The 24,809-nt window shown below is 36.8% G+C and overlaps 1 protein-coding gene across 1 annotated transcript in view; it reads left to right on the top strand.

The window, feature by feature from the left end:
• Positions 1-24,809, top strand: part of CDH7 (cadherin 7, type 2) — a 70,693-nt gene that overhangs the window by 18,710 nt on the left and 27,174 nt on the right. The window contains exons 2-5 of the mRNA XM_009334379.1: positions 9,712-10,006; positions 17,458-17,577; positions 19,885-20,052; positions 21,376-21,563. Coding sequence (XP_009332654.1) covers positions 9,712-10,006; positions 17,458-17,577; positions 19,885-20,052; positions 21,376-21,563 — 771 coding nt within the window. The remainder of the gene's footprint in view (positions 1-9,711; positions 10,007-17,457; positions 17,578-19,884; positions 20,053-21,375; positions 21,564-24,809) is intronic.

The following is a 24,809-nucleotide window of genomic DNA, read 5'->3' as shown; positions in this document are numbered from 1 at the left end:
AAAGAGCATCCTCACACAATTTTATTACACTGCTGAAATAGAGAGTAGTGACTTTAAGAGAATTTTGTCTTCAAAGAATCACTACAGCTTCAGTGATTCTTGGCAACAAAATAAATCAAATCACTGGACCACTAAATACGTTGGTTTAGTATATAACAGCAAGTAGTATGGTGCATTATGAATAGATATGGATCATGTGAAAATACTATTGGTATGTACGGAAGAGAACTTAGTCCCTTTCCTGGAGAATAAGTAAATACAGAGACCCAAATACAGCTGGTAAGAATAAATATTCAGGAATTTGTAAATAGAATTTCACTCCAGTGGTATTTTCACATGATTTAATTGCTTTAGGCACTTGTATAAATGAGGTTTGAGTCATTGGTTTCTTTAATCAAAAATTAAATCTATTTGGATAAAAACAGAAACAGTTTTTATATGGTAACTCAGACAGCAAATCCACTACTCTATGGCTTGGTTTGTCAGTGATGCAGTTTTGTTACTGAAATACTCAGGATGAGTACTCCAAGGAATAAATACTGATGGACTGAGAGTGGTTTGGGGAAAAACAAAACAAAACAGAACTGAATATTGAACAGGTCTGTAAGGATTCCAATGTGCATATTGTTTACAAACACTGTGGTCTGTTTCCCCATTATAAATTCTAGCAAGATAATTTCTGAAAAGCTTGAAGTGTGTGTGTGAGGGGAAAGCAGGTCTCTTCTTTCCATTCCTATTCTGAACGTGTTATGTTGCCTGCAGGCTCTTGGTGGTGCTACAATACAGTATTGCTGTCCCCCCACCCCCAATAAATATTATGCAATTAGTACGTGATGATGCACAGTATACAGATGGCTTTTACCTCCCAAAGCTGCCAAACTGTCTTTTTAAGAGTGTGAATGACAAATAGTAATTTTGGAGAGTGACATGTCATGATGATGGCCCATTAAAGCTCCTCAAGAATACTCAGCCAGCTACATATGCCCATTCAGCTCCATCTACAGCAACAGCTGCTTCTGGGTTCCTCCTGTAGCTGCACTGATCTTGGTGGGCTGGCTGCACAATGCCCTGTCGCCACAGGGCATTTCGTGTTCTTATTAAAACGGGGGGGGAGAAGGCACAGATTTGTGAGTACAGCATCTGCAGAGATCAGAGGAGAAGAGGACAGAATAAGGAAATGCACATGTGTGTGTGTGCGTGTGCATATGTACGTACACATACATACACTTAAATGTACACATACATTGTATACATATATACAATCACTAGATCACTCTCTATAAAGAGCTTAATTATATAAGTATACACAGAGAGCGAGAGAACACTATAGACACGATTGAGTGTTATTACGAGAAAAAAATGTCATAAAAATGTGACATGGTTGCTCTTATCACATCCAGTTTTCAGTATTTCCTATTAATTATTCAACTCACTAGCCTTTAGATGACAGTATCTCTTATTCCTAGAGGAACCTTTAATCTGAACTTTGTCTTCCACTTAGAAGCCTTGAGGGCTTACTTAGATACTGACTGGAATGTTATGAAGTGTTATTTTTAGAATTTTGGTACTTTTATTTTGAATTTTGTTTGAACAATAACCATCAAGGAACTAAAGAAGTTTCACTGTTCTCTTTCCTGTTTCACCCCTTTTTTCAAAAGGTTGGCAAAATTAAACATTGACTTCTCTTCATGTGGCTGAGGTGATAAGGTTATTTCCTCCTGGAGCTGATCGGTCCTTCTGACTGATCAGTCACTTAAGAGTATAAGGGCTATATATTTTTCACTAAACTCTTCCACCAACATTTCTGAACCTTTTGCTGGGGAAACAACATGGGGGAAGGAGGGGATAGTAAAGCCTAACTGCTTATTCCAAGTTTGATCATGGGAGAGAATAAGTCTGAGTAAAATAATAAAAAGTCTTACTATTTTAATTTCTTAGGCACAGAAACATACATTCTATAACAGCAAAAATGTTCAGAACTACATTGATAGGGGAAATAAGGATTTTTAAAGTTTTTTTTTAAAGAATGTTGCTTACTTCATTCAGAACAAGCTGACACTTATGCTACACTCCCTGCCCATCAGTCATGTTTCTTATGTTTGCTCCTCTGGTTCCAGCACTTTAAAATCAATGACAATTTAAATTGCACCCTCTCCCCACCCTCCACCCCCCCTGCCCCACGTAGGCTTTTTTTTGTGAACTTGGAGTAGTAATAATATAATAATAATATATTACAATATATATAATAATAATAATAACACACCCTCAATAAAATGACACCTGACTAGATTCAGGATATCAGCCTTTTTAATTCCTGTTGCATTAAACAGAACATGAAAAAAAGATGCTAGTAAAGTTATACAGCTTTACTCTTAAATATTGTTCTTGCCTAATACTGATTAGTCACTGAAGATCAGCTCCACTTACTACTTCAACATTTTCTTTCATTTGTACTTTTTATTTTTCCTTGCTGTTTTCTCCCAACTTGTCATTCTTCCTTTTGCCTGTCTCTTTTTGTCTTCCTCTTGCCCCATCTCCTCTGCCTCATCACATTCATCTGAGGTCTTTCATCAGCCTGTTTCCCATTCCAGTTCTTTCCTGGTCCTTCAGACCTGTCCATGTTCTTATCCACTTTGGCTTTTTGGTTTGTGGATTTTTTACCTTGGTTTTTTTTTTAAACTCAGTTTCCTCTCTTCCATCTTTATCCTTCTTATTTATTTTCTCTCTTATCCTATGCTTTCTTAATCATGCACCTGCATAAATACCTTGATTGTAGATGCAGCTTTGTTCTCACCGGCTTTATAGACACTGTTGAATATGAAGATCTCGGAGGTCAAAATTCACCAAATGACATATAATTTGCCAGCAGGAGGGTTATTAAGGACAAGCTGTGGGATGACACAGCTAGTACTCCCAAAGGGATGTGCCCTGGTTTTACCTTGAATGTGAAATGTGCTCATGTGATAGGTAACCTCTCATCTCATTGCCTTTGTGGTGTTCCTGGGTAGATATATTGGCTTGTGGTCTTTTGTAGGACTGTAGTATTACCTGTAGCAAGACAAAAGAGGATTCGGAGATAGTCTGAGTTCAGGCAGTCTATAAGGACAGTGCTGTATGTGAAGAGATCTCGGAAATATCTCGGACCTCGGTTATCTCGGCAGCTCTTAGGTCTTTGGTCAGCTCTGAGCACTCTAGACACAATTTTGGGTGTTTTAGATCAACACAGAACAGAGGTCTTGTTTTTTGCTGACTGGGTTTTGAGCAAGCCTGTCACCAGCTGCTTGTGTTAGATAAATATAAAGTGGTTATACTGTGGTCTACAGCATGCGACCTTGTTGTACTCCCACATGACTATCTCTGCACTTGCCTGACAAGGAGAAAGTCTGGAGGCAACAGAACAGTGCATGAAATTGCTGGAATGTCAAAGTGGCAAATTGTGCCACTGTGGCACAGTTGTCTATGCTGGTTCCCTACTATACCAACAACATTGCTGAGACAAGGAAACTCTGGCAGCATTACAGGCATATTCCTACTTTTCAAAGTCTAATTAAAAATGTTAGGCTTTTGGATGTAGCTATTTATATTGACTTGATCTCTTGTCCTCAGTATTATCTGTTATGCTCAAAGCACAGAACATAGACCAGCATATTTCTTTCTGAGCCCAGGCTTGTACTATAGTTTTACATAAATTAATAAAACCAAAAGCAAACAAAAGCCCTCCAGGAGCTCCTTTATCACTTTCTCAATGTTTCTTGGAAAAAAAGACTTTTATAAGAAAATCATTATCTGCTGAATAATACTTTCACTAGTGCCTGGGTGTGAAGTCAATTATATGAATCACAAGCCTTTGCTGACATCAATAAAATGTTGAGGAATCTATTCTGTCCCACATGACTTCTATGATGAGACTGAAAAGGAAATTAAAAAAGATGTCTTAAGCTGTTGATATTGAAATACGGTTACAGTTTACAAGAGTGGTAGTTTCATAGCTCCCTCTGAAAACAGGAATTGTATTAGTAGCTAATGTGTTTGTGAGGCCCTTAAACATTACAGAAATGTGGTATGTGTGCACATTGGATTTTACTTAAATCTTAACTCCATTGTCTATGCTGAATTTTAAATATTAATTATTATTTGCATTGAAATTGTTCCAAATTAGCAAATTAATTGTCCAAATTAATTGAACCCTTAGTTATCCTGATAGTTAACAAAAATAGTCTTATATTTTAAAAAAGAAGAAAAAAACCTGCAAATATCTAGTACTTTATAGGTCATCACAATTCAGAACACTTACTAGCAGTGATAATCTGAGGGGAAAAAGGATTTCAGAACCTTCTAGGAGCAACCACAGTAAATACTGACTTCAAGAACAGAAGTTTTAAGCACCTGGCTGTTGTGATGAGCAAGATTTTATAGAAATAGCCAAATTAAGTCTTTGTTTCAAATCACCTACTTTCTTTCCTCTTCTGGCAATTACATGTTTAGTCTGTATACACCCGACAAGTTCCCTTTTTAAGTCTTCCCAGAAAGCGGGGGGGCATGTTGTATATGAAAACAAGAGTGTCTTCCTCCCACAGTCAATTCTCAGTTGGTTTGTGATAGTTGTGGTTATAAAAAGGACAAGAATATTGCTCCTGGCTTGGTGTTCTTTCTTCCATTTGTTCTTTCTTGCTTCCTAGTCCCTCCTTGCTTTTAGTGAGAAGGCAGGAATAAAGCTGCAGTTGAATCAGTTCCGTATCACCAAGGACTATGGATGCCTGCACAGTCATGAGGAGGCAGTTTTCATTCCTCTTCTCCCTTTCTAGGTACTTTCACAGCGAGAAAGAAGAGGGTGCAGGCAAGGTAACTCCTCCTTGAGAAAACTTTTCAGTTGTTCTGCAAATGAGTGCACATTTCTTATGGTCTCAGGGAGCTATGGAGCTAGGTTGTATTGAAGCATCTCATGTTTGCTCTGTCTGTCTCTTTCTCACCATTACCTCTGTCATCCTGCTGGTGCTGAAAACCTGGAAGCTCCTCATGTTCTCTTTGTGCTTTTCTTCTTCACCCTGAATCTGTAAACTCCACAATGAAACATTACCCATGCTGCCACAGCAAAAACACTGCAGGACAACAGGAAAAACAACAGGAAAAACTGCAAAGATAGATCTTTGGGGAAGAAAAAACAGAGAAGAGAGGCATATGAACATTGCACCTGCTTTAAGGAAGCCTGAACTGAAAATCAGAGAAATAGCAAACCTCTCATTCAGACCTCAGAGGTCTTCACTTTTAACACAGTGCAGTATCTCTGTTTACTGATAAAAAGATATGTCCTTCTCTGTTGAAAATACTGCATTAGCGTACTTTAATGGCAAGTGATGCAAAATGGCGTCATCTTTGGTTGTACAGATCTGTACCTACAAAGAGACAAAATCCAGAAACTATTGAGTCTTAGGGATCTTGAAGGAAATGTATTATTTAGGTTTCCCTAGAATAATCATCATCCTAAGGGTCCACATAAACATAAATGCATTAGGTGAGTCCCTATACTAAATTATATTGCTGCAGGGCCAAAAAATTTAAGTGAGGACAAAATTGCATTCATTAAAGGAGTGAAGCTGACTGCTTTCTTCTCTCACACATATCCAAACAAGCATTTTCTAAAACTGAGAGGAGTTTTAGGAGTTAGGCCTAAGAAGATATGAATGCCCTTTTTAGGTTGAGTTCAGAGACACTCAGTAAATTATCTTCTAAAAAAAAAAAGAAAAAAGTGCACTTCTTATTCATACTGGCCCTCTCTGCCTCCACAAGGCTTGTGTGGCTTTTCTTATTAGATTTGCTCACTCTCTGCTAACTTTCCTAGAACATCAAAAGTTATCCTCCTGTTAAAAATGCATCATCTCTCTGCAGAAGCTTGCTGCTTCCTTTTTCTGTTCTCATGTACTCTTTCTCGTACATGGTGTAATGCAGGGAACACCCAACACCAAAATTCTTAAAATCTTCAGGTTAAATGTATGTGGAATGTAACAAAGAAACAATAGGATCAGCATATCATAATTGGATCATGAATCCCATACTGGAAATAAGGTTACTTGAAAACCAAGGCAAAGTGGAGAGTGACCATCATGGATATTGCATGGAGGCAACAAGGGATAAAATGAATTAGAAGTATACAGCCGTCTTTACCTATAGCATTCCTCTTTCAGAAAACAGAGGGAGGAATTTTATTTACAATATTTATTGCAAACTAATTCTGAAAGAAAATTTGTCTGGGATGTTCCAGGATGGGATCAAATGAGGTTTACCCAGTGAATCCTTGAATCCTCCATGTCTCTTGAAACAAGAATTTGAAACTGCCTTTGTCTTGATCCTCTCTACTTCTAAAGTCATAGTCCCTATGTGTAGCTACAGAGTGAGCTGCAGTTCTGTTTCCTACGTGAATGTCTCTGTAGAAAGTGGGAGGAGTGATAGACAAGCTAGTAGATGGCACCGCTATGGATGCTTTCTGGAGTCTTCCTGTAAAGTACAACTGTCTTGAGGACTAATATAATTCTATATAATTGTTGGTAAATTAATCACAAGAACAAATAAAAATCCCAGGTCTCATTCTTAAATTTCTTTCTTCTTAAAAAAAGGTGGGGGAAAAAACAAAACACACACACCCCCCAAACCAAGAACAAAAAAAAAAAAAAAAGAACGTGCAAAGTGTTTTCTAAAGCCAACATTATAAGGAAAATATTACTTCTCACTTCCTAGGATTTTAAACTAAATAGCTGGAAGTACAGGCAGTTTGAAGTCACATTTGGTAGTAGTAGAGCTGTAAATATGGTACAGGGCTGCTGCATTCAAAAATTTTGTTCTTAGTTGCAAATCACTGATGATTCTACATTAATGAATTTGAAGATCATTGTTTGGAAGGATTATATTGGGTGGAACTGGAATAAAGGTGATCTGAAAACTGCACCAAACATACATTCTGTCAGCCTAGTTTATTTTTGCATTGTTCTCTTGTATTGTACTTTTATCTCAGACTGACACTAAAATACACATTAAAATGTTGAAAAAAATTCTTTAGAATGCTTTACACAGAATTGATTGTATTATAGTGCCAAAGATAAAATAAATCTTGAGCTATATCACCTTCCTGGGGTTAAGTAGGTAGAGAATGGTGCTTTACTAACTTGAGCATGGGCTAGCATTGTTTTTTAAAGGCCTAGTAGAACAAAGTTTTAATAAAAGATACAAAGAAGTTTGCTCTCCCAGAGCCTCAACTTTGGAGTAACAAAGGTCATTGCTAATCACTTACTAATCTGTGCAGTAGCAGTTTTCTACCAAGGCATTGTTCCAAAAAGTGGCTTCTGTTCAGCATTTCACTCCAGGGCACCAGCCACTGTAGTGTCATCCATGAGGAGATTTATGGACCTCAGAGTGGGACTCCTTAAAAAACAATGTGTTAATCAGCGAGCCACTGAGTAAGCAAATGGGAAATGCTGAAGCTACAGAATTTCTTCTTTCTCTGGTATGTGAAAGCCTTACTCAGTGTATCTTTGAGGATTTACACTTTTGGCCTCTCCCCTGAAAGTCTCTTTTCTTTCAAAACACTGCTAGGAAGTTATTCAGGATAGGTCTGGATCTAAATACAAGGTGAAAGGGAGACTGTGCAGCCCTGCAGCATGAGACCCAGATGTGAGTACTACACTCTGGTGTGCTGATGGGCTCGGCTTCACCCCCATGAGAGACTGCTAGGTTGCTCTCAGAAAGTTGAGACATGGAATCCCTTCCCTTCTCTGCCTGAAGAGATCTACTTACACATCTTTAACATTCAGAAAACTGCTCTGCCTGATAAACTGCTGGGTAAACTGGTGTAATCTGCTTTTCTCCAATCCAACACATCCTTAAGTATGCCACAAAAGGTGGAATAACTTTTACAGGGGGAATGGGAGAGTCTCAGCCACCACAGGAAGACCAGTGCTCTGCTAGAATATGGGATATGGAGAAAACTGAATCACTTTAAGAAGACAAAGGCATTGAATCTTTGCATCCCATAACTTCAGTTCTTGGGTAATGTGATGCTCAGCATTTCAGTCTGGACTGGAGGATTCTGGCTATGTAGGGGAACCCACACAATGCCTCTGTAGCACATAGGAGACGCACCCTGAAGTAGGCCTTAGAAAAAGAAAAGAGAAAAAAAAAAAAGTAAAACAAAATCAAAAACAAGCCAGACAGATTCTTACTTGCACATGCCACTGCTCCTTTGTAGGGAAGATGGGTACTTCTTCCAGTCAAGTTTGAAAAAGCAGCAAAAGCCCCAGCTGCCAGATTTGTGAGATGAACACAGGTATGGTTTATTGAATAAATCCCCAGCCGTTAGGGCTGATGAATATGCAGTGCTGAGGATCTTGAAAGAGCCTGGATGTGATATACATTTTACCTTGATCTGCTCACAGTGTCAGCATTGACTATTCTTGAGTGTGCTGAGAAGTAGGACTTTAAATGTTCAGAGAACTCCACCAAAGAAATCTCAGGCTTGTTTAGGTATCTCAGGTAGCAGCAGAATGAGGGTAAGCTATATTTTCAAATAATGTATCTAATTTGATTTAGACACCCTAGTTCTGTTTTTTGATCCAGTCCAAAGCTCAGACTCCATTTCTGCCTTAAAAGAGAGAGGGAGTGCACAGTAATTGCATGAGTATGAGATATCCAGACAGTGTAAGTGAAATAATGTGTAAGAAATAGGCAGCTTTTTATCCAGCTGAAAAATTCAAAACTGATCACGAATACTTCCCTGCTGAAATAGGAAAAGTTTTTGCAGCTGTGCTAAGTTATGCCTGAGATAGCAATTTTCTGCATGTATTCTGGAAGTGATTACTATCTCAGTGATACTCCCAGCTGAGAGAAAAAGAATGTTAGTGGAGGAAATTATGATGATGATGGTGACAGTAGAGTTACTTCCAAACTCAACATGACATGGAGTTAAGGCAGGTACAAAGTAGATAAGAGACATAAAGAATCCGAACATCTTTAACATTGTCCTCAGCTATTTACGAGTAATAATCCCCTTTTTAACAAGAAAGCAAGTACTTTGAATTTTACTGATGTTCTTTTCACTTGTACCATATTAAATGTATCGTGTGTGTGTGTTACTGTAATGTGATATCCAGATCAATTACATTGTTGATACAAGTTTGAAAAGTGTATGAGAATTGTTTGAGTCTGTGTTCTGTAACAGGAAGGTGAGACTCAGTAGACATAAAAGAGCTACAAAACCTGTGGAATCTTCTTCTGTTACTTAAAATAGCTTGTGTGATGAGGAAGAAAATTTCTTTCTGTACATCCATCTTGCAATTCTAATGGAAAATACATTTTGACCTAATGAGGTACATTTGTCCTGTGCCTGCTACAAGTAGTCCCAGGGAAACTACACCTCACTTTCAATGCTGTGTAGTTTATGTGTGTGGCTATGTAAAACTGTGATATGAGAAGACTGTAAGACAATATCAAATGCATTTGAAAATTAGATTGTTTGCAGGAAAGAATGAAATTATCCTGCTCAAAAGAGCAAGCTGACAGATTCTAACGGTCCCTCACATGCTGTGTACGATAAACATTCAGCTTATCTTTCCAAGAACAATAAAATTTCATGTACTATTGCTCGACATAAGAATGATTTTTACATGTCTTCATGCCACTGACTCTTTTGTAAGTTAATCTCATCTCTCATCAATTTTTCACCAGCTTCACTCTGATGTTGATAAAGGAGATGGTTCCATCAAATACATCTTGTCAGGCGAAGGGGCAAGTTCCATTTTCATTATTGATGAGAACACGGGGGATATTCATGCTACAAAGAGGCTGGATCGAGAAGAGCAGGCCTACTACACGCTCCGAGCACAAGCACTAGATAGGCTGACTAATAAACCCGTGGAACCAGAATCTGAGTTCGTCATTAAGATTCAGGACATCAATGACAATGAACCAAAATTTCTGGATGGTCCTTACACTGCTGGAGTTCCCGAGATGTCTCCTGTGGGTAAGTGAAAACACACTATTGGTGTTGTGGGAAATTTGTTCCTATTGCCTTTTTAAAAAATTCATTATTTTTTACTGTATCGCACTAAGCTACTTAATTATCTATGAGGCACCTGCAACAGTTAGATATTTCAAGACTTAACTGGAAATAACATGCTAGATTAAGTATTTACCCTTTCAAAAATGTTGTGAAACTCAAATAGCTATGTAGGGATTCAGATAAGCATTTTATGGTGCATTTCTCATTGCAGTGCTCAGAGGCTTTGTTTTATAATTCTTATTAACAATAATAAGTTTCACACCTATGCTATGGTTCTCAGAGGTGATAATGTATCATTTTGTTCAGATAAAGTCCATTCTTAACAAACTCTTCAAATTCCTGCTAGTGCATAGCATAGTTTTTCGTTAAGCATTGCATGTATCAGTAACATTTTACTGTCTATCTTTTCTAATACTGAAATCCAGCTCTCTGGGAAATACATGCAAGTAGCAGGGCCTGGGCTATAACTTGAGATAGTTTCAAAATTCCTGTGGAATCAGAGAAGAATGGCTTTTAGAGGCTTCAGACACTCTGTTGGAAAAGAAGAAATGCTAATTTTTCCTAAGTTTGAGTTAGGGAAGAATTTCAACACCAAATCCACTATCTCTTCATTTTGAAGAGACCAAGTGCTCATCTGTTGTCAGGTGCCACTGTTCCTTTGAAAGCTGACTGATTTAGACCAGATAGAAGTTTGGCCCAGAGACATTTTGGTAAATTTTACTTTAACCTGAAATTATATATGCAAGCATGAAGCTAAAAAAAGCAGAAGATTAATCTACTTCAGTGGAAATACATGTATGGCAAGTCTCACTTCAGGTTAAGAGAGTTCTATGGTGATTGAAATTAGGATTTTCTTTGCTTGACTGTTTTTAAACCTTATCGAAATTTGATACTCTTACAGTAAGACTGCCCGTATAGAATTTGATATAGTTTCCTCAATACCATCTCCTGTGTTTTTGGATGTTAAACAATGTCTCTAAATTAGAGCTAGAGAGAGAAAAAGAATCTTCCCTGCCTAAGTGCCCTGCAGCAATCATTAGTCAACATTGCTTTTATATTTGAAACTCAGCTTAGGAGCCAATAGGAAATAAGTTATACATTGCTAATGAGTTTTCTATGTATTTATTTTACTAAGCAGTGAGCATAAACACTATTTCTCATTTGATACTTGGCACTTGTTCATTGTCACTCGAACACTGTGTGGATGGCTGAACGGGCAATAGTAGCCTTGGAAAGAAAGATGGACACCACAGCTTTTTAAGAGTATCAGGGAGGAGATGAAGTCATGATACATTGCTGAGAACTTCTTACTGCTGCACTGTGGCAAAACAGAGATAATCAGACAGTCTAAGACTGTAAAACCTAAATATTCAGCACTTCAAAAATATGTTCTGTAAAAAATATAGCTTTTTTTTTAAATTGCTGTTTTATTTTAGAATTAGATTATTTAAGTGAGCTGTACCATGCAGCATGGTTAGATTTTTGCACCTTTGTCTTGTGCCCTGAAGAACAATATCTCCACATTTCCCTTTTGCATGAGTTACCTCTGTCTCGTCCTGTACTGGCATACTGACATATGGACAACTACTACAGATATATGAGGTTTACCTACACACACAAATCCATGCCTGTACCCCTCACCCATGCTCCATTTGTTCCAAAAATATATTGGGAATCAATCTGTGGGGAGCACACAGTGTGAAGTGGAGAACATAAGAACTGTTTTTCAAAATGAGCTGCTTTTGCGTATTTTGTTGAATCTTTGCCACATAAATGACTGAAAGAAATTCTCTCCCGTATGGACTGCAGCACCAAATGTATATTCAACTTAGGAGGAATATCGTGCAAAATTATTAACTGAGACTTGTGCACTCTCTGGGATTTGTGTTGACTAAGGGTGGTTTCATCTTCATCAGCTTCCTGAAACCGTACATTTTAAACATCTTCATGGTTTGTATCACACAACTACTAGGTCCTGCATTGTTACTGAATTAAGGATTACCATGAAATGCCTGTGTGGCACTTGTCTTACATAGTCACATCGATTCATAGTTTATTCATATAACAAAATTTTTAATTAATCACCTAAAGCATTCATGAAATATTAAGGAGAAACAAAGTATGTCTCTCCTATTTTGTTAAAAATTATATCCATGACAAGGATTTTTAATTGGATATTAAACAAAATGAAAGAGATCACAGGATTATAAACCCAAATTACCTATAAAGCTAGAAAAACTATAACCATTAACCTAAAGAGTGGTTATGCAAGTATAATAATTCTGTATTTTATTTGACAAACATTTTAGGACATTATCTAAGGCTAATTGAAGTCAATCTTTTCTGTTATTTGAAATTACTTTGGATCAGGTTCAAATTATATTTGGGTCAGGCCCAATTATATTGATTATTCTGGATAGGGTAAATATCTTGATGGCTTGTAAATCTATTCATAGCAAAATGAAAGCCATCAAAGATATGGCTTACCTGAAAATCATAGGGCTTTTTTTTTAAAGTATGTCTCTTACTTAAAAAATCTAGCATTGTTGTATTTCAAACAAAAAGATTGCAAGTTATAGTTGAAGGAGTGTTAAAAGAGTGTTCCTGTGATGTTGACCACAAAACTAGCTGATGTGAGATACTGATCTGTTTGGCTTATAGACAAGGGAACTAGGGATAAAAATTCCAATACCCAACATAGGTTTGGTTTTGTTTAATCTTCTCTACTCTCCAGACATATCAACAGCTTTGCTTGTTACCCAGCACAACAAATATCTTTCTTGCCACATTTGTTATTTCTGATTGAGATGGATAGAAACATTTGATTTTTATATCAAAGAAAAAAAAAGACAAAAAAAAAGCTTTATGTCATGCTTAAATCTTTGGTACAAGTGGGTTAGTGGGTTTTGAGAGCCTGAATAAAGGGAGAGTGTCTCTTTCCAGTCACAAGCCCTCTCTGCTTCACTTTATCTGACCTTGCTGCTGGGCTGGGACCAGTCTTGGGCTTTGTCACCAAGTGAAGGCAAGCTGACGAGGCTGTGGGAGGAGAGGGAGGAGGTGATGAGGGTAGAACCTGCCCCCAGGTGCTGCCTCTCCTCCTTCACACCCCTGGAGGGAAAAGGCTGTGGAGGCATTGCTGCATCAGCTCTGGGTGAGGGCCAGTGGCAGAAGCACAGAAATACCAGATGGTATGGAGCAGAACCAGGCTGGGCTGTTGCCTGTAAGGATTAAGCAGGTATTATGGATAACTTGATAGTAAAGGTGTTTAATATTTCTAGTAGCAGCTGATAGCACGCAGAAATGTGATGCCATCATGGAATTGTTTTGTGTATTACACATACTACACATCATTAATTGATATCAGTCAATGCCTTTAATAACTGACTGCCTTTAAAGCTCTATTTTTAATTGTTATTGTGGTTACAGTTCAATTGATAAGGGTTTGTGCAGTTTCAAAACTAATCACTTGTTAAGTTCATCTAGTTTTAGAAACCAGTTTTCCCTTAAATGATTTCACCAGTGTTAAACACGGAAGTCACACAAGCATTTCTCATACAAACTTATTTAAAAACTCTGGTAAAATACCACACAAGTTACTAGCAAGCTTTTTAAAAAGCTTTGTGCAGAGGTTTCTAAAACAATAAACTCAGAGATTTAAAAAGGATCCCTCTGAAGGATCTCCAACTCAAAATAAACTTCAGCAACCAGTTTACCTTTATCTGACCCTGTCACAGAAAAGGTTGATCTCTGCAACATGTTGGAAACATTGCTGAATCTTGACTTGGGTAAATTAAAGTACAAATAATGTTCTAAATTCAAGGTCCTCTTTGCAAAAACTCCTCCCTTCCCTTTGCCCTAATATCAGAACTTAAATAAGTCAAGTTCTCAGATTACTGTGATTCTGTAATGTCTACCAATATCTATTGAAGGTTAGGTTAAAAATCATATCTTAAACATTCTGGAAAAAAACAGAAATCTGTGCCAGCCACACAAAATTCAGTGTGTTATTAGCTAGTATCAATAAAGAAATATGTGGAACACCTTTTGATTAGCAGCACGGATTTTCCCTCAGTATTGCTGCAATTGCTGAAAAAGTTTATGAAGTTGCTACATGTAGAATTCTTTATAATGAACTGATATTCAAGCTTTGTTACAAAGACATAATTTTAGAGAAAAATAATTGTAGAGGAATCCATATCTGAGAGGGTAAATAACCCCTATTTATTTTTTCAACCCATATCAGATACACAAACTGTAAGAAATATTTAAAGTTGTAGTTGCGAAGCGACAGGTTATAACAAGTCACTAATGAAAGTTTGTGGTAGGGTTAGTGTTCTATTTATGCCTGCAGTCTAGGTCTCTGAACAATGCTGCCATAAACAGGATTTACTGGGACACTCATTCTGTTGGATGGAGTGAAGGCTGTTGACTTTCCATGTTACCTGTAAGTCCTAATCTTGGACGCATGTATGACAGCTGACTGTCTGTGTTATGAGGTAGGGCAAAGTGTTCAAGAATAAAAGGAAGACTTAATTTCAGTGCAGGAACACAAACTCTCCTTTTGTAAGATGATGTAGCTGGAACCATTTGCATCGTATCCAACTATGGATACTCATACTCATACTCATGAGTATCCATAGAGTTTTATTGGTTACATTTTTTTTAAGGAAAAGAAGCATATGAATTTGACATCAATCCATTGCAAGGAAAATTAGGACAGCTCTGTGTTGCAATGATTGTCCTCTGAAGGAATTCCTGTTCTTCAAGAGAAATCTGCTTCCTTTGGGAAGATCTCCGGAAATCTTCACACACTTATCTTTCTGTGCATCATGTTTCCTTGGAACTGATTTCCTACACGTAGGACTTTTCACATAGTTAGCATACCTTATGTTAGCTTGCATATTCTGTTTAAAAAATATATTGTGTAGAAATCTCCCTTTCAGCATGGGACTTCTGGAAGCTCAAAGGTTTTGTGTGCAACTGGTAAAGAAATAATGACAATAGCAGTTGTTTTAAAAGATCTTTTCCCCGTGAGGTTTGATGCACAAAGGGACTAGAAAAGTATAATTGTGTTTTAGTTGCTGATTACACTCAAGTGGGATGAGTGCAGAAAGATTTGATGTTAGAATTTCTACCTAAAAAAAACTTTTCTAAAGGATCTACGTGTTTTAGGAGAAAGCTAATTAGATTCAGATACTGACTTTATTCATTTCATGGAATGTAGAGGGTTTGTTTGTTTGCTACATCAATAGATTTTTACAGCAAACAAGCACTTCTAAGCTTGCAGGATTTCCAAAAGGTCTGTGCTGAGGTTGCAGAGCCTGTAATTTCTTTGCTCTTGTATTGGTCTGGAGTCCTTGAAAGCGGCAAGAGCAAGGAGCAAAGACGTAACTGTGTGTGAGGTTTATAAGCACTTTTGCCAATATTTGCAGACATTGTAAGCTTCATTGGCAGGGCTTAGGGACTTTGTAAATGTGGTAAGCCTGGCTTTCACAAAGAACACAGGATGTCAAATAGTCATTATGATACCCTTGTACTCAAAAGCTGGAGAGACTCTGGCAAGTTTAAAATAGGTCCCTGTATGAAATTACATTATAGACTAATCTGTAAAATCAGTTTGACATACTGAATCAAAGCTCTTAGTTACTGGTGAACAGAAAATTGATGTATTTTAAGTCCCATAACTGATAAATGACTTGATGGATTAACTACCAATTTTCTTTTTAAACTTTCCATCTACTTAATAGTTGCATGTGAAATTTCAGGTTGAGATAACCTTTTCCCTGTCCAAAAATATTAGACAGGCCACAAGAGAGAAAAATTGCATTTAAAATAGAATTGCAATCATAATACTTTGTCATGGATACTTCAGGAAGAGAGATCAGGAATGTGGGTTAGTTAGACCATAACTTAAGTGAATGAAGTTATCTTATGAATGATCTTTTCTGGTCAGAATTCATTCAAGCAGATCCCATCCTTTGTAATCTGTACCATTTTATGGAGGGCTGCACTTAATCCTCTCTCTCTCTCCAAACCTTCGGCCTGGTCCCAGGACGCTATGATCCTCTACTTAACTGAGAATTGAAAAGCTGAAGAAAATGGATGGGGGACATACTATATCAGACATGAAGAATTTCAGAACTGTCTCCCACCCATTTCCAAAAAAAAATCCAAATAAAACTGACCAGAATACAACTTATGTTAAGTTCATCCTGGACACTTGTTATTGCGGTTTGTTTTTAAAGAGTGATTTCTAGACTTGTGCTCTCATTTTCGCATGTCAAAAATGTGTTCATTCAGAAAATGAATGCTCTCTTTAACAAATGCTTTTCTCTAGTCTTGTGTCTAAATCTGGTTTCTGAAGGAATCTGATCCTCTTTTCAAGACCTTTACTGGGCATCTGCCAAATTGCTACAATATTAATTTGCAACCTAACCTCCAAATGGGTCCTTGGGCTGTTGAATGGAAGGTCTCAATGTTCCAGACAATCTGCCAGTGAGAGAAAATAATCCTTTCTGGCTATCAAAGGGTGGTGACCATGGCCAAGGCCCTGGCTCCCGAGTGTTGTTTTATTCTGGTCTCAGCATACATCATGGAAGCTGTTGTACAGAACAAAGCAAATGGGAACTGACGTGAAGAACATAATGAATAGGAGCTGGATGCAGAATGAGATCTTCACAAAATATACGCCTCTTGCTAGCCATTTAGACATTTTGCTTTCTTATTCCTGTCAACATAGAGACATTTCTTGCTAAAGAAATGTTCATGCAGCAGATTATTACCAAAACTGATACTAAAGTATTGCAGATTATTGAAGGAAATGAGTACTTTTTAAAGGAATTGAGAGACAGCTCTCACCCATTTTGATCTGAGCTGAAACAGAAACTCTTCAGCCATCTCTTTATAAAAGGGTAGATAATTATATAGGCTAAAATTAATTTTTTATATATATGTACAATTATCAAAATATGTAATACTTATATATGTATGTGTATTTGAATCTCTAACTACTCATTACAATTTTAACATGCAGATGTCTCTTCAAAGGCAAACTATTACTATATTTCGTATTTAAACGTACTTCAGGCATCACCATCATTTAAGAAATATTGTTCACATACCCTCCATCAACCAAAAGCAGAGGTAGAGAGGGGGAGCTACTGAAGGAGTTGATTTTTACTGCTGTGAGTCAAAGGCTGAGACTATTTGGGAAGACTGAACTCTGTAATAGCCGATACTACTGATTTTAAAAGAGGACCTTATACTCTAAGCTGAATCGGCATGGAAATGATGAATGGTTGTAAAAAAGCCACATCACACTGTTCCAGATATATATTGGCACAACATGTTGAATAAGTGTAATTCAGATTTTTGGATTTTTTATGTACAATAGTTTCTTAAACATTTTGCAGGTACCTCTGTAGTTCAAGTGACAGCCACTGATGCAGATGATCCTACTTATGGCAACAGTGCTCGAGTGGTTTACAGCATATTGCAAGGACAACCTTACTTTTCTGTGGAGCCCAAAACAGGTAACTTTCCATAAACTCTCTGCACTAATGCTGAGAAAAAAGAAAATGTGCATTAAAACTTGCTAGGCACTTATTAATGTGGTCTCTTGGTTAATTGAATACATTTGGATTTTGTTGATCTTCTAATCTCTTATTCTTCAGAACAGATTATGAAAACCACACATCTGAGCTATGTGATAAGCAGAAATTCCTGGAATGGGAATTTTTATCTTCTTGACAATCTACTAGCTCCCTCGTCTGCTGCCTGTTGCCATCTTTCTGATCAATGAAAATTTCAAGATGCTGTGAACAAGTTTTCTTGCAGATGTTTGTTTTAGAAATATCTAAATATCACATAGCCATATTTCCTTAAGTATGGATTTACGGCATGATCACCTCTCCATTCTACTTTTTAAACTGAAGTTTTGTTGTGGGAAATGTATCTTTTCTTTATTAGTTTGAAGAAGAAAACACTGTGCTTCCTATCCTTATCTGATACAACATTTTGCTGCCACTTTCAAAACAAATTACTGGTGGAACTTTTTTTATTATTTTCATGAAATTTCGTGAATATTTTAAGCCACAACAAGATGCAACCTTTAATCCTCTGTCAGTTTAATAAACATTACCCATTCTACTGTATCATTTCATAGAGCGGGAAAATATGTTCTCGCTCTGCTCAGTTCAGTTTGGTGCCTAAGCCTTCACTTACACCAATATGGAGAAGAGTTATAATCTTCATTTCAGAGATGGACAAGTTGAGACAAAGAGAAACAAACTATTTACCCTATTTATCATAACCAATCTGTGATGTGAGTCAGACATGAATCCCAATGCTATGACCAAAAGGTCACACACTATTTAACAACATCTAAATTTGAAGAAATAAATACTATAATTATTTTTCATATTGCAACAGGTCCATCCTGAGCACAAGTTCTATAGAAATTTCTTTTTCCCCCCAATGAGTATGATTTATATTGGTTTTTCTCTCTGCCTCTTTCTTTCCATGTATATGTATGTACAATGTATATTGTCATAATGACTGCAGACAGTCCTTGAACAATAATATGGTAGTTTCTGCTAAATGAAAATTTTTAAGGATTCAGACTGAAATGTTTGCATACGTTTTCACTTCGATGTGGTACCGTGTGCATGATAATTAGCTTCCAAATGATTGGTTAACGTTGCCTGGCAATTTAACTATGATAGAAAACCAAGCAGGCCAGAAAAAACAATGTAGAAAAAATAACGTTATGAAAATGTATATTAATTGTATTTTAACATGTCTTGTAAGATGGATGAAGTAGTGCCAGACAGTCTGATTGTGAAATAAATGTTTCAACCCAGAGATGATTAATGGCAAGTCCTGCATTCATAAGGGAAGAAAGAAATACAACTCTAACTAAACAGTCAACAAATATCAGATGAAGAGATATGTGTCCCAATGTGCCTCTCCTTTATTTAGTTTGTTTATGTTTCCTTTGCTGCTGACACTAAGTGCTGGTGGAGTAAACGGCTGCCTTTCTGGAAATCAGAGTTAGCGGCTGTACTGTGTACTGAGCATGAAATATTCATAAAGTCATCACGTTTTGAGAAGGCATATTTCTTTTCTGATCTGTATCAGCAGAACTGAAAGGATGAAACATGAAGCTTTCTTCTGGTTTTAATTTCAAATCAATTAATTACAAATTATATGCAGATCATCAAATGGATATAACAGAAAATACTTCAGATATTACAGTATTTCCATTAATAAATAAAAAATCTCTTAATTACACTAATGCTTTAGAAGTGGGTATTGTTAAAGCAAATATATGGTAAAATAAGATCATTTCATATATATGCAGAGTGTGGCATGTTATCAATGTTAGTAAGAGTTAATGTGGTGAATGACTATTCAAGACATTGTGAAATGAATCTTGACCTTGGAATCTTAAAAATGAGTGCAGAATATTCGGTTCTTCCTAGCTCTAAAAGAGTAGGAAATCAAACACAGAAGATGATATCTTCCAGGGAAGGGAGTGTTACCAAGTCATTATGAAGTCTATAGTTCAGGGAGAAAATATTCGGAAAAAAACAGTCACGGATGGCATGACCCAAAGAATCTAGTATTAAATAAAAGTTGGTGGATTTTGGTGACTACTTAAAAGAAGCTTGTAGTATGTCAGTTCAGCTCCTGGTCAAAAACTGTGATATTAGTGTTTAAATTAATTCTTTCCTCTCTTGTTGTGATCATTGATCTGCTGCTACCTTTTAAAGGCAAACTCAGCTTTCACGGTAACGTATTTGCTTGTGCAATCATTGACATATCTTGTCTTACTGCAGGTGTTATCAAGACTGCCCTTCCGAATATGGATAGAGAAGCCAAGGACCAATACCTACTAGTTATTCAAGCAAAGGACATGGTTGGGCAGAATGGTGGGTTATCAGGGACTACATCTGTAACTGTCACCCTGACTGATGTTAATGACAACCCACCCCGCTTTCCACGACGTAAGTCACTTTGTAAAAATATGACTTGTAATATTATTTCTAAATGCTGTTATTTTCTTCACGTCATGCTATTTCTGAACAAAGAGTAAAAGTGCTCAGCTTCCATGTTAAGTACTTTGAGAATCACTGACAGAAATGATGATGATGATGATGATGATGATTACATTGGAAGAATCTTTTTTTCTTTACTTAATATGTTTCAGATCAGTTGAAATGATGTACAGCAGCTACATTTATTAATGTATTTTACTTTCTGTCTATGAATAAAAAGACAAAAAAAGATACACCTTAATAGATATTTAGCTCTTGCCAGTTGGGCTTCAGGATGCATAGCTCTTTAACTTGACTCTTAAGCCTTCGTATTCCTTTGGCATTTTAACAGGTTTTCTCTTGTGCATACAGTGTTTCCTAGGGAGTTAATCACAGAAGAGCTGGAAAATCATCTTCCCTCCATTTACTTTCTTTGACCAAGGTGGCTCTCATCCTAACCAAAGAAAGGAATACACAGTTGGACGCTAAAACCTGAAGAGCTCAGTTTATTGATAGTATTCTGTCTGGGGTGCTTTTTTTTTTTAAGAAAAGTCCTTGCTAAGTAGAATTAAAATAATGTGAAGAATATATTCACGTCCACTCCAGTCTCACCTCCAATGATATAAAAAAATAGATCTGTACATAATAGATTTCCTGTTATTTCTAGCCACCAACTGCTTGAAATAATAATAGAATAACTGAAGTTATTTTTGAAGGTGAGGGTGTTATTGGCTACAGACTGCACTCAGATACCCTTTTGACAACATATATATAATTTTTTACTTGAATGAAAAAGCTAGAATTTTCAAGAATGCAGATGGTGCACTTACTGTTAAAGAAATGAATATATATCAATTTCTAGTCATATTCAGATTGCAAACTGCCTAATCAAGATACACAGCTATAAAAGAATAAAAGCTTATATTGATATTATTTGACTTGCTTTTTTTCCTCTTTTGTGGAATACAAAATAAAATATTTTCTGCATTGGAACTCTGTAGCAGGCATTCACCTCATGATTTGCACTTAAGTTTTGAATTATGTTTTCGCGTCTTTGCCTTGCACATCTCTTGTTGTAGGAAAAAATCATGCCCATAGTACTTAAAGCAGAGTCCATCACAAGGAAAACCTAGCAAAAAAAGGGCAATTCTATTTTAAACTGAATATATTCTGGTAGCCTGAGTAAGTATCCAAGTGCATGATTTAAAGGAAGGTAGATTTTTAAGAAGGCTATATTTTTTTAGTCTACAGTCCCAGAAGACTCTGAATTTGTTACATTTTTAAATTTCACAGGATCATACCAGTATAATGTCCCAGAGTCTTTGCCAGTGGCTTCTGTGGTGGCCAGAATAAAAGCTGCAGACGCAGATGTGGGACCTAATGCTGAAATGGAGTATAAGATTGTGGATGGTGATGGTTTGGGAGTATTCAAAATTTCTGTCGATAAAGACACCCAGGAGGGAGTCATAACAATTCAGAAAGTAAGTCTGATTTTTCTCACTGATACTGTTTGAATCTGTGCAAGATGAGGAGAGGTAATGAGAGTATGAGCTTTTGTTTCTAAGAGCCTTATCTGCTGTAAAGGTTTCCATTGGCATATTTCATCTTGACTTCAGTATGTGCATGTGCGTGTGTGATTTTGAGATTTTTAATGACTTACACTGAAAATTCTTGTGGGTTTTTTTGGCAATAGCTGTACTGTTTTGATGAGGGTTTTTTTTAAAGCTCCTGCACATACAAGTTTGGATGGGAATCTCAGCTTTAGTCTCACTTGCCCTTATATTAAAGAGAAAATGTGAAAATATATCTTACAGTAAAAATGCAAGCTCCAAATTCAAAATGGATCCCAAATGTAATTTAAAAAAAAGTATCTAATTGTCTTTGGCTGATGTTGTTCTATTCAGGAGGCACACATTACTAATGTTAAAATTATGTATCAGTAAGAATAGTTGTTTTACAAGACAATATATTATAAAAATATTTTTTCCAAAAATGGAAATATTTAAAGAAATAGTTTTTCTTCTTAGCTTTCTATATGTACAGTTAGAAAACTAACATTTTAAAATTTAAAATCATGCTTATATAAAAATATTAAAACTCAGCATTCTTACCGTGCTGCAACACATTTTAGAGTATCCTTTTACAAAATAAAAGTGTGCTGAAGTATTTTACAAGAAAATTTAATTTTTCAGAACAGAGGAAAAAACCCAACACCTTAGACAGCAGAATCTCTTCTCATACAATTTCATACTCTTCATGTGTGAATGCTTGGCAATGACAATACTGAATCTATGGCCCTAACTCTGCTAAGCAATTTAATACCCCCTAAAATGTGGGACTAACTTGGCATTTTAGAATATGTGTAAGTATGTTGCTGAACAAGCACCTATATTTGTAGTTAATATAATTCCATAGCAGATTTTTCTTCCCTATATACTCTTTAACCTCTGTAAATTTCACCTACCAGTTGTGTTTTTTGGGTTTTTTTGGTTTTTGGTTTTTGTTTTTTTTTTTTCCTTCTCTGGTGCATCAATTCCTTTCTAAAGCAATATAAAACTTCAGTAACATTTCTCCTTTGAAAGAAGTTAATACTGCATGATGTTGCAAAGCAATGGGCTAATTCTCTGATGCCCTGAATACCTGCTGAGAGCTGGTAAGCATCCATAGATGTCACAGGAAATGGAGGACGTTCAGCACCCTTGAAAGATCAGGCTCTAATATGTGTAATGTGAATCATCTTTTTTGAAGGCAAAACCATCCATCTTAGGCTTCTTGCAAACTGTGCTAATTTCTGCTTAGCATGTTTGAAATACAAGTGATCAAATGTTAGTCATATCTTTGTTCAACAGCCAAATTCAGTGTAGCTCCTTCAGTTTGCTTGTTTAAGGTTTTTGAGCAAAGATCTGGAAGAAATACGCCTATCGTAGAGGGAGAACATTTATCAGTGCCACAGTGAGCAACACCAAATCAGTCAGGGGCTTCAGCGATCTAATTTGAGAACTGATGAGTTCATTTTAATTTTTAGTATGCTCTTATAGTCATGGTGTTTGTTCCTGGAATCTCCTGATCCCAGTGTTGTACAGTGGGCCAAAGAACTGTCATTTTTTATCTCTATAATCACTTTAGCCAGGGAGCTGAGCTGGACTTTTCAGTAATGAACATTTATCCTGAGAAGTGCTTTATGAAATGTCTATTGGACTACATTAAAGAGGTTACAAAATTTTGACCTGATGAAATGCTCCAATTTGCTAATAATTTTTAAACCTAGATGCTGCTATATTTTGACACAAGAATTCAGACTTTTTTCTCTGCAGCGTTAGAACATTTCTCTCATTTACCTACTATTATCGACTTTCTTTCCCCTGCCATACCCAAAGGGGAGTCCCCACACTGAGGGGCACCTCCCAAACCTCTGGATGCCCTTAGCTCTTCATTTGGACTCCAGGGAACTTGGTGCCTTGCCCCAGGCTGAAAGATCCTCCCTGCCAGCCCTGCGGATAAAATGGCAGAGAACATTGGCTAGGAGGGAAGAAACAAAGTGAAGAGCTCAAGCACAGTGGCTAACAGGCAACTGTGCCTTGTTCTTCTCTGGAGGACATTTACATAGAAGACCATTAATGACAGTGTACGCAGGTTAAATGGGCTTCAACCACCGAGCCTAACCTGCCAGATCACTATGGAGTCAGGCAGGGGTTATCCTTGCATGATAATGTGTGCTTGTTAGTAAGGAATTAGGGAAGAAATTAAGTCTGTAGCCTGGAATCTGCCTAAAAAAATTACCTTCCAGCAGGTGACATTCTGAACACCTCTGAGTGCAATTAGCTCTCTCCTTTTCATGTGCCTGAAATCACCTGAGGTGTTGAGAAACAGCTCAGCCTCCAAGCACAGGCCCATCATTTTAAACTTGTGTGTATTTATGTGCTCAGATGACACGTCTGTGTACACATCAAGCAGTAAAATGCCAAGGCAAAGACTTCTGAAAAGGCACACTTTGGTTCTAAATGCAAATGTGTGCCTTAGCTTTGCATACTTTTGCTGCAATCATACATACAAATCAGCAGGCCAGGCATGAAAATCACTGCCAGTATCTCTGAGCAGCTGAAGGCACTGCTCCATTCATTTTTGTGCTGGGTGTTGTGGAGAAAGTTTGGCACTTGATTATTGGAGTTCCACACACAAACTGAGGATTTTACATTCTGTTTTTAGAAGGATAGCCATTTTGAGACAATTTGAAAAGTTGACTTCCTCACGAAAAACTAAGACTTTTCTTTAACATATAAGGAGCATCAAGTAAAAAAAAAAAGATTTCATAAAAAATAAAAAATTGAGAGAAGTGAGATTTAAGAATTCATTGAGCAAAGCAAGTTTTTTGTATGCTCCAAGTGGATGGAATGTGAAACAAAATGCCCAGGGATCAGCAAACATTGCAAATAAATTATTTATATATATATTAATTCAGGAAAATGAACTTTTTTGAAAAAGAGAGATACCAAGAATCGTGATATTAGAAAGAGAAAAATATTACATGTCTAGGTATTTCCCAAGATTACTTGTGTATAATGGACTTGACTAGTAGATACATTGACTTGAAAGGTGGCAAAATTGGTGAATGAAGTTTGGGTGTGTTTAATTTTTGGTTTGGTTTGGGTTTTTTCCGTGCACATTTGAACACAATTCTTCTCTGCACCCTGTGACACAGAGACTTCAAAACATCAAAAGTCAGCAGG

The sequence above is a fragment of the Pygoscelis adeliae genome, unplaced genomic scaffold, assembly GCF_000699105.1.
Source record: "Pygoscelis adeliae isolate BGI_AS28 unplaced genomic scaffold, ASM69910v1 Scaffold221, whole genome shotgun sequence".
In the NCBI taxonomy this organism is placed as follows: domain Eukaryota; kingdom Metazoa; phylum Chordata; class Aves; order Sphenisciformes; family Spheniscidae; genus Pygoscelis; species Pygoscelis adeliae.
This window is presented reverse-complemented; position numbering and strand designations above follow the sequence as displayed.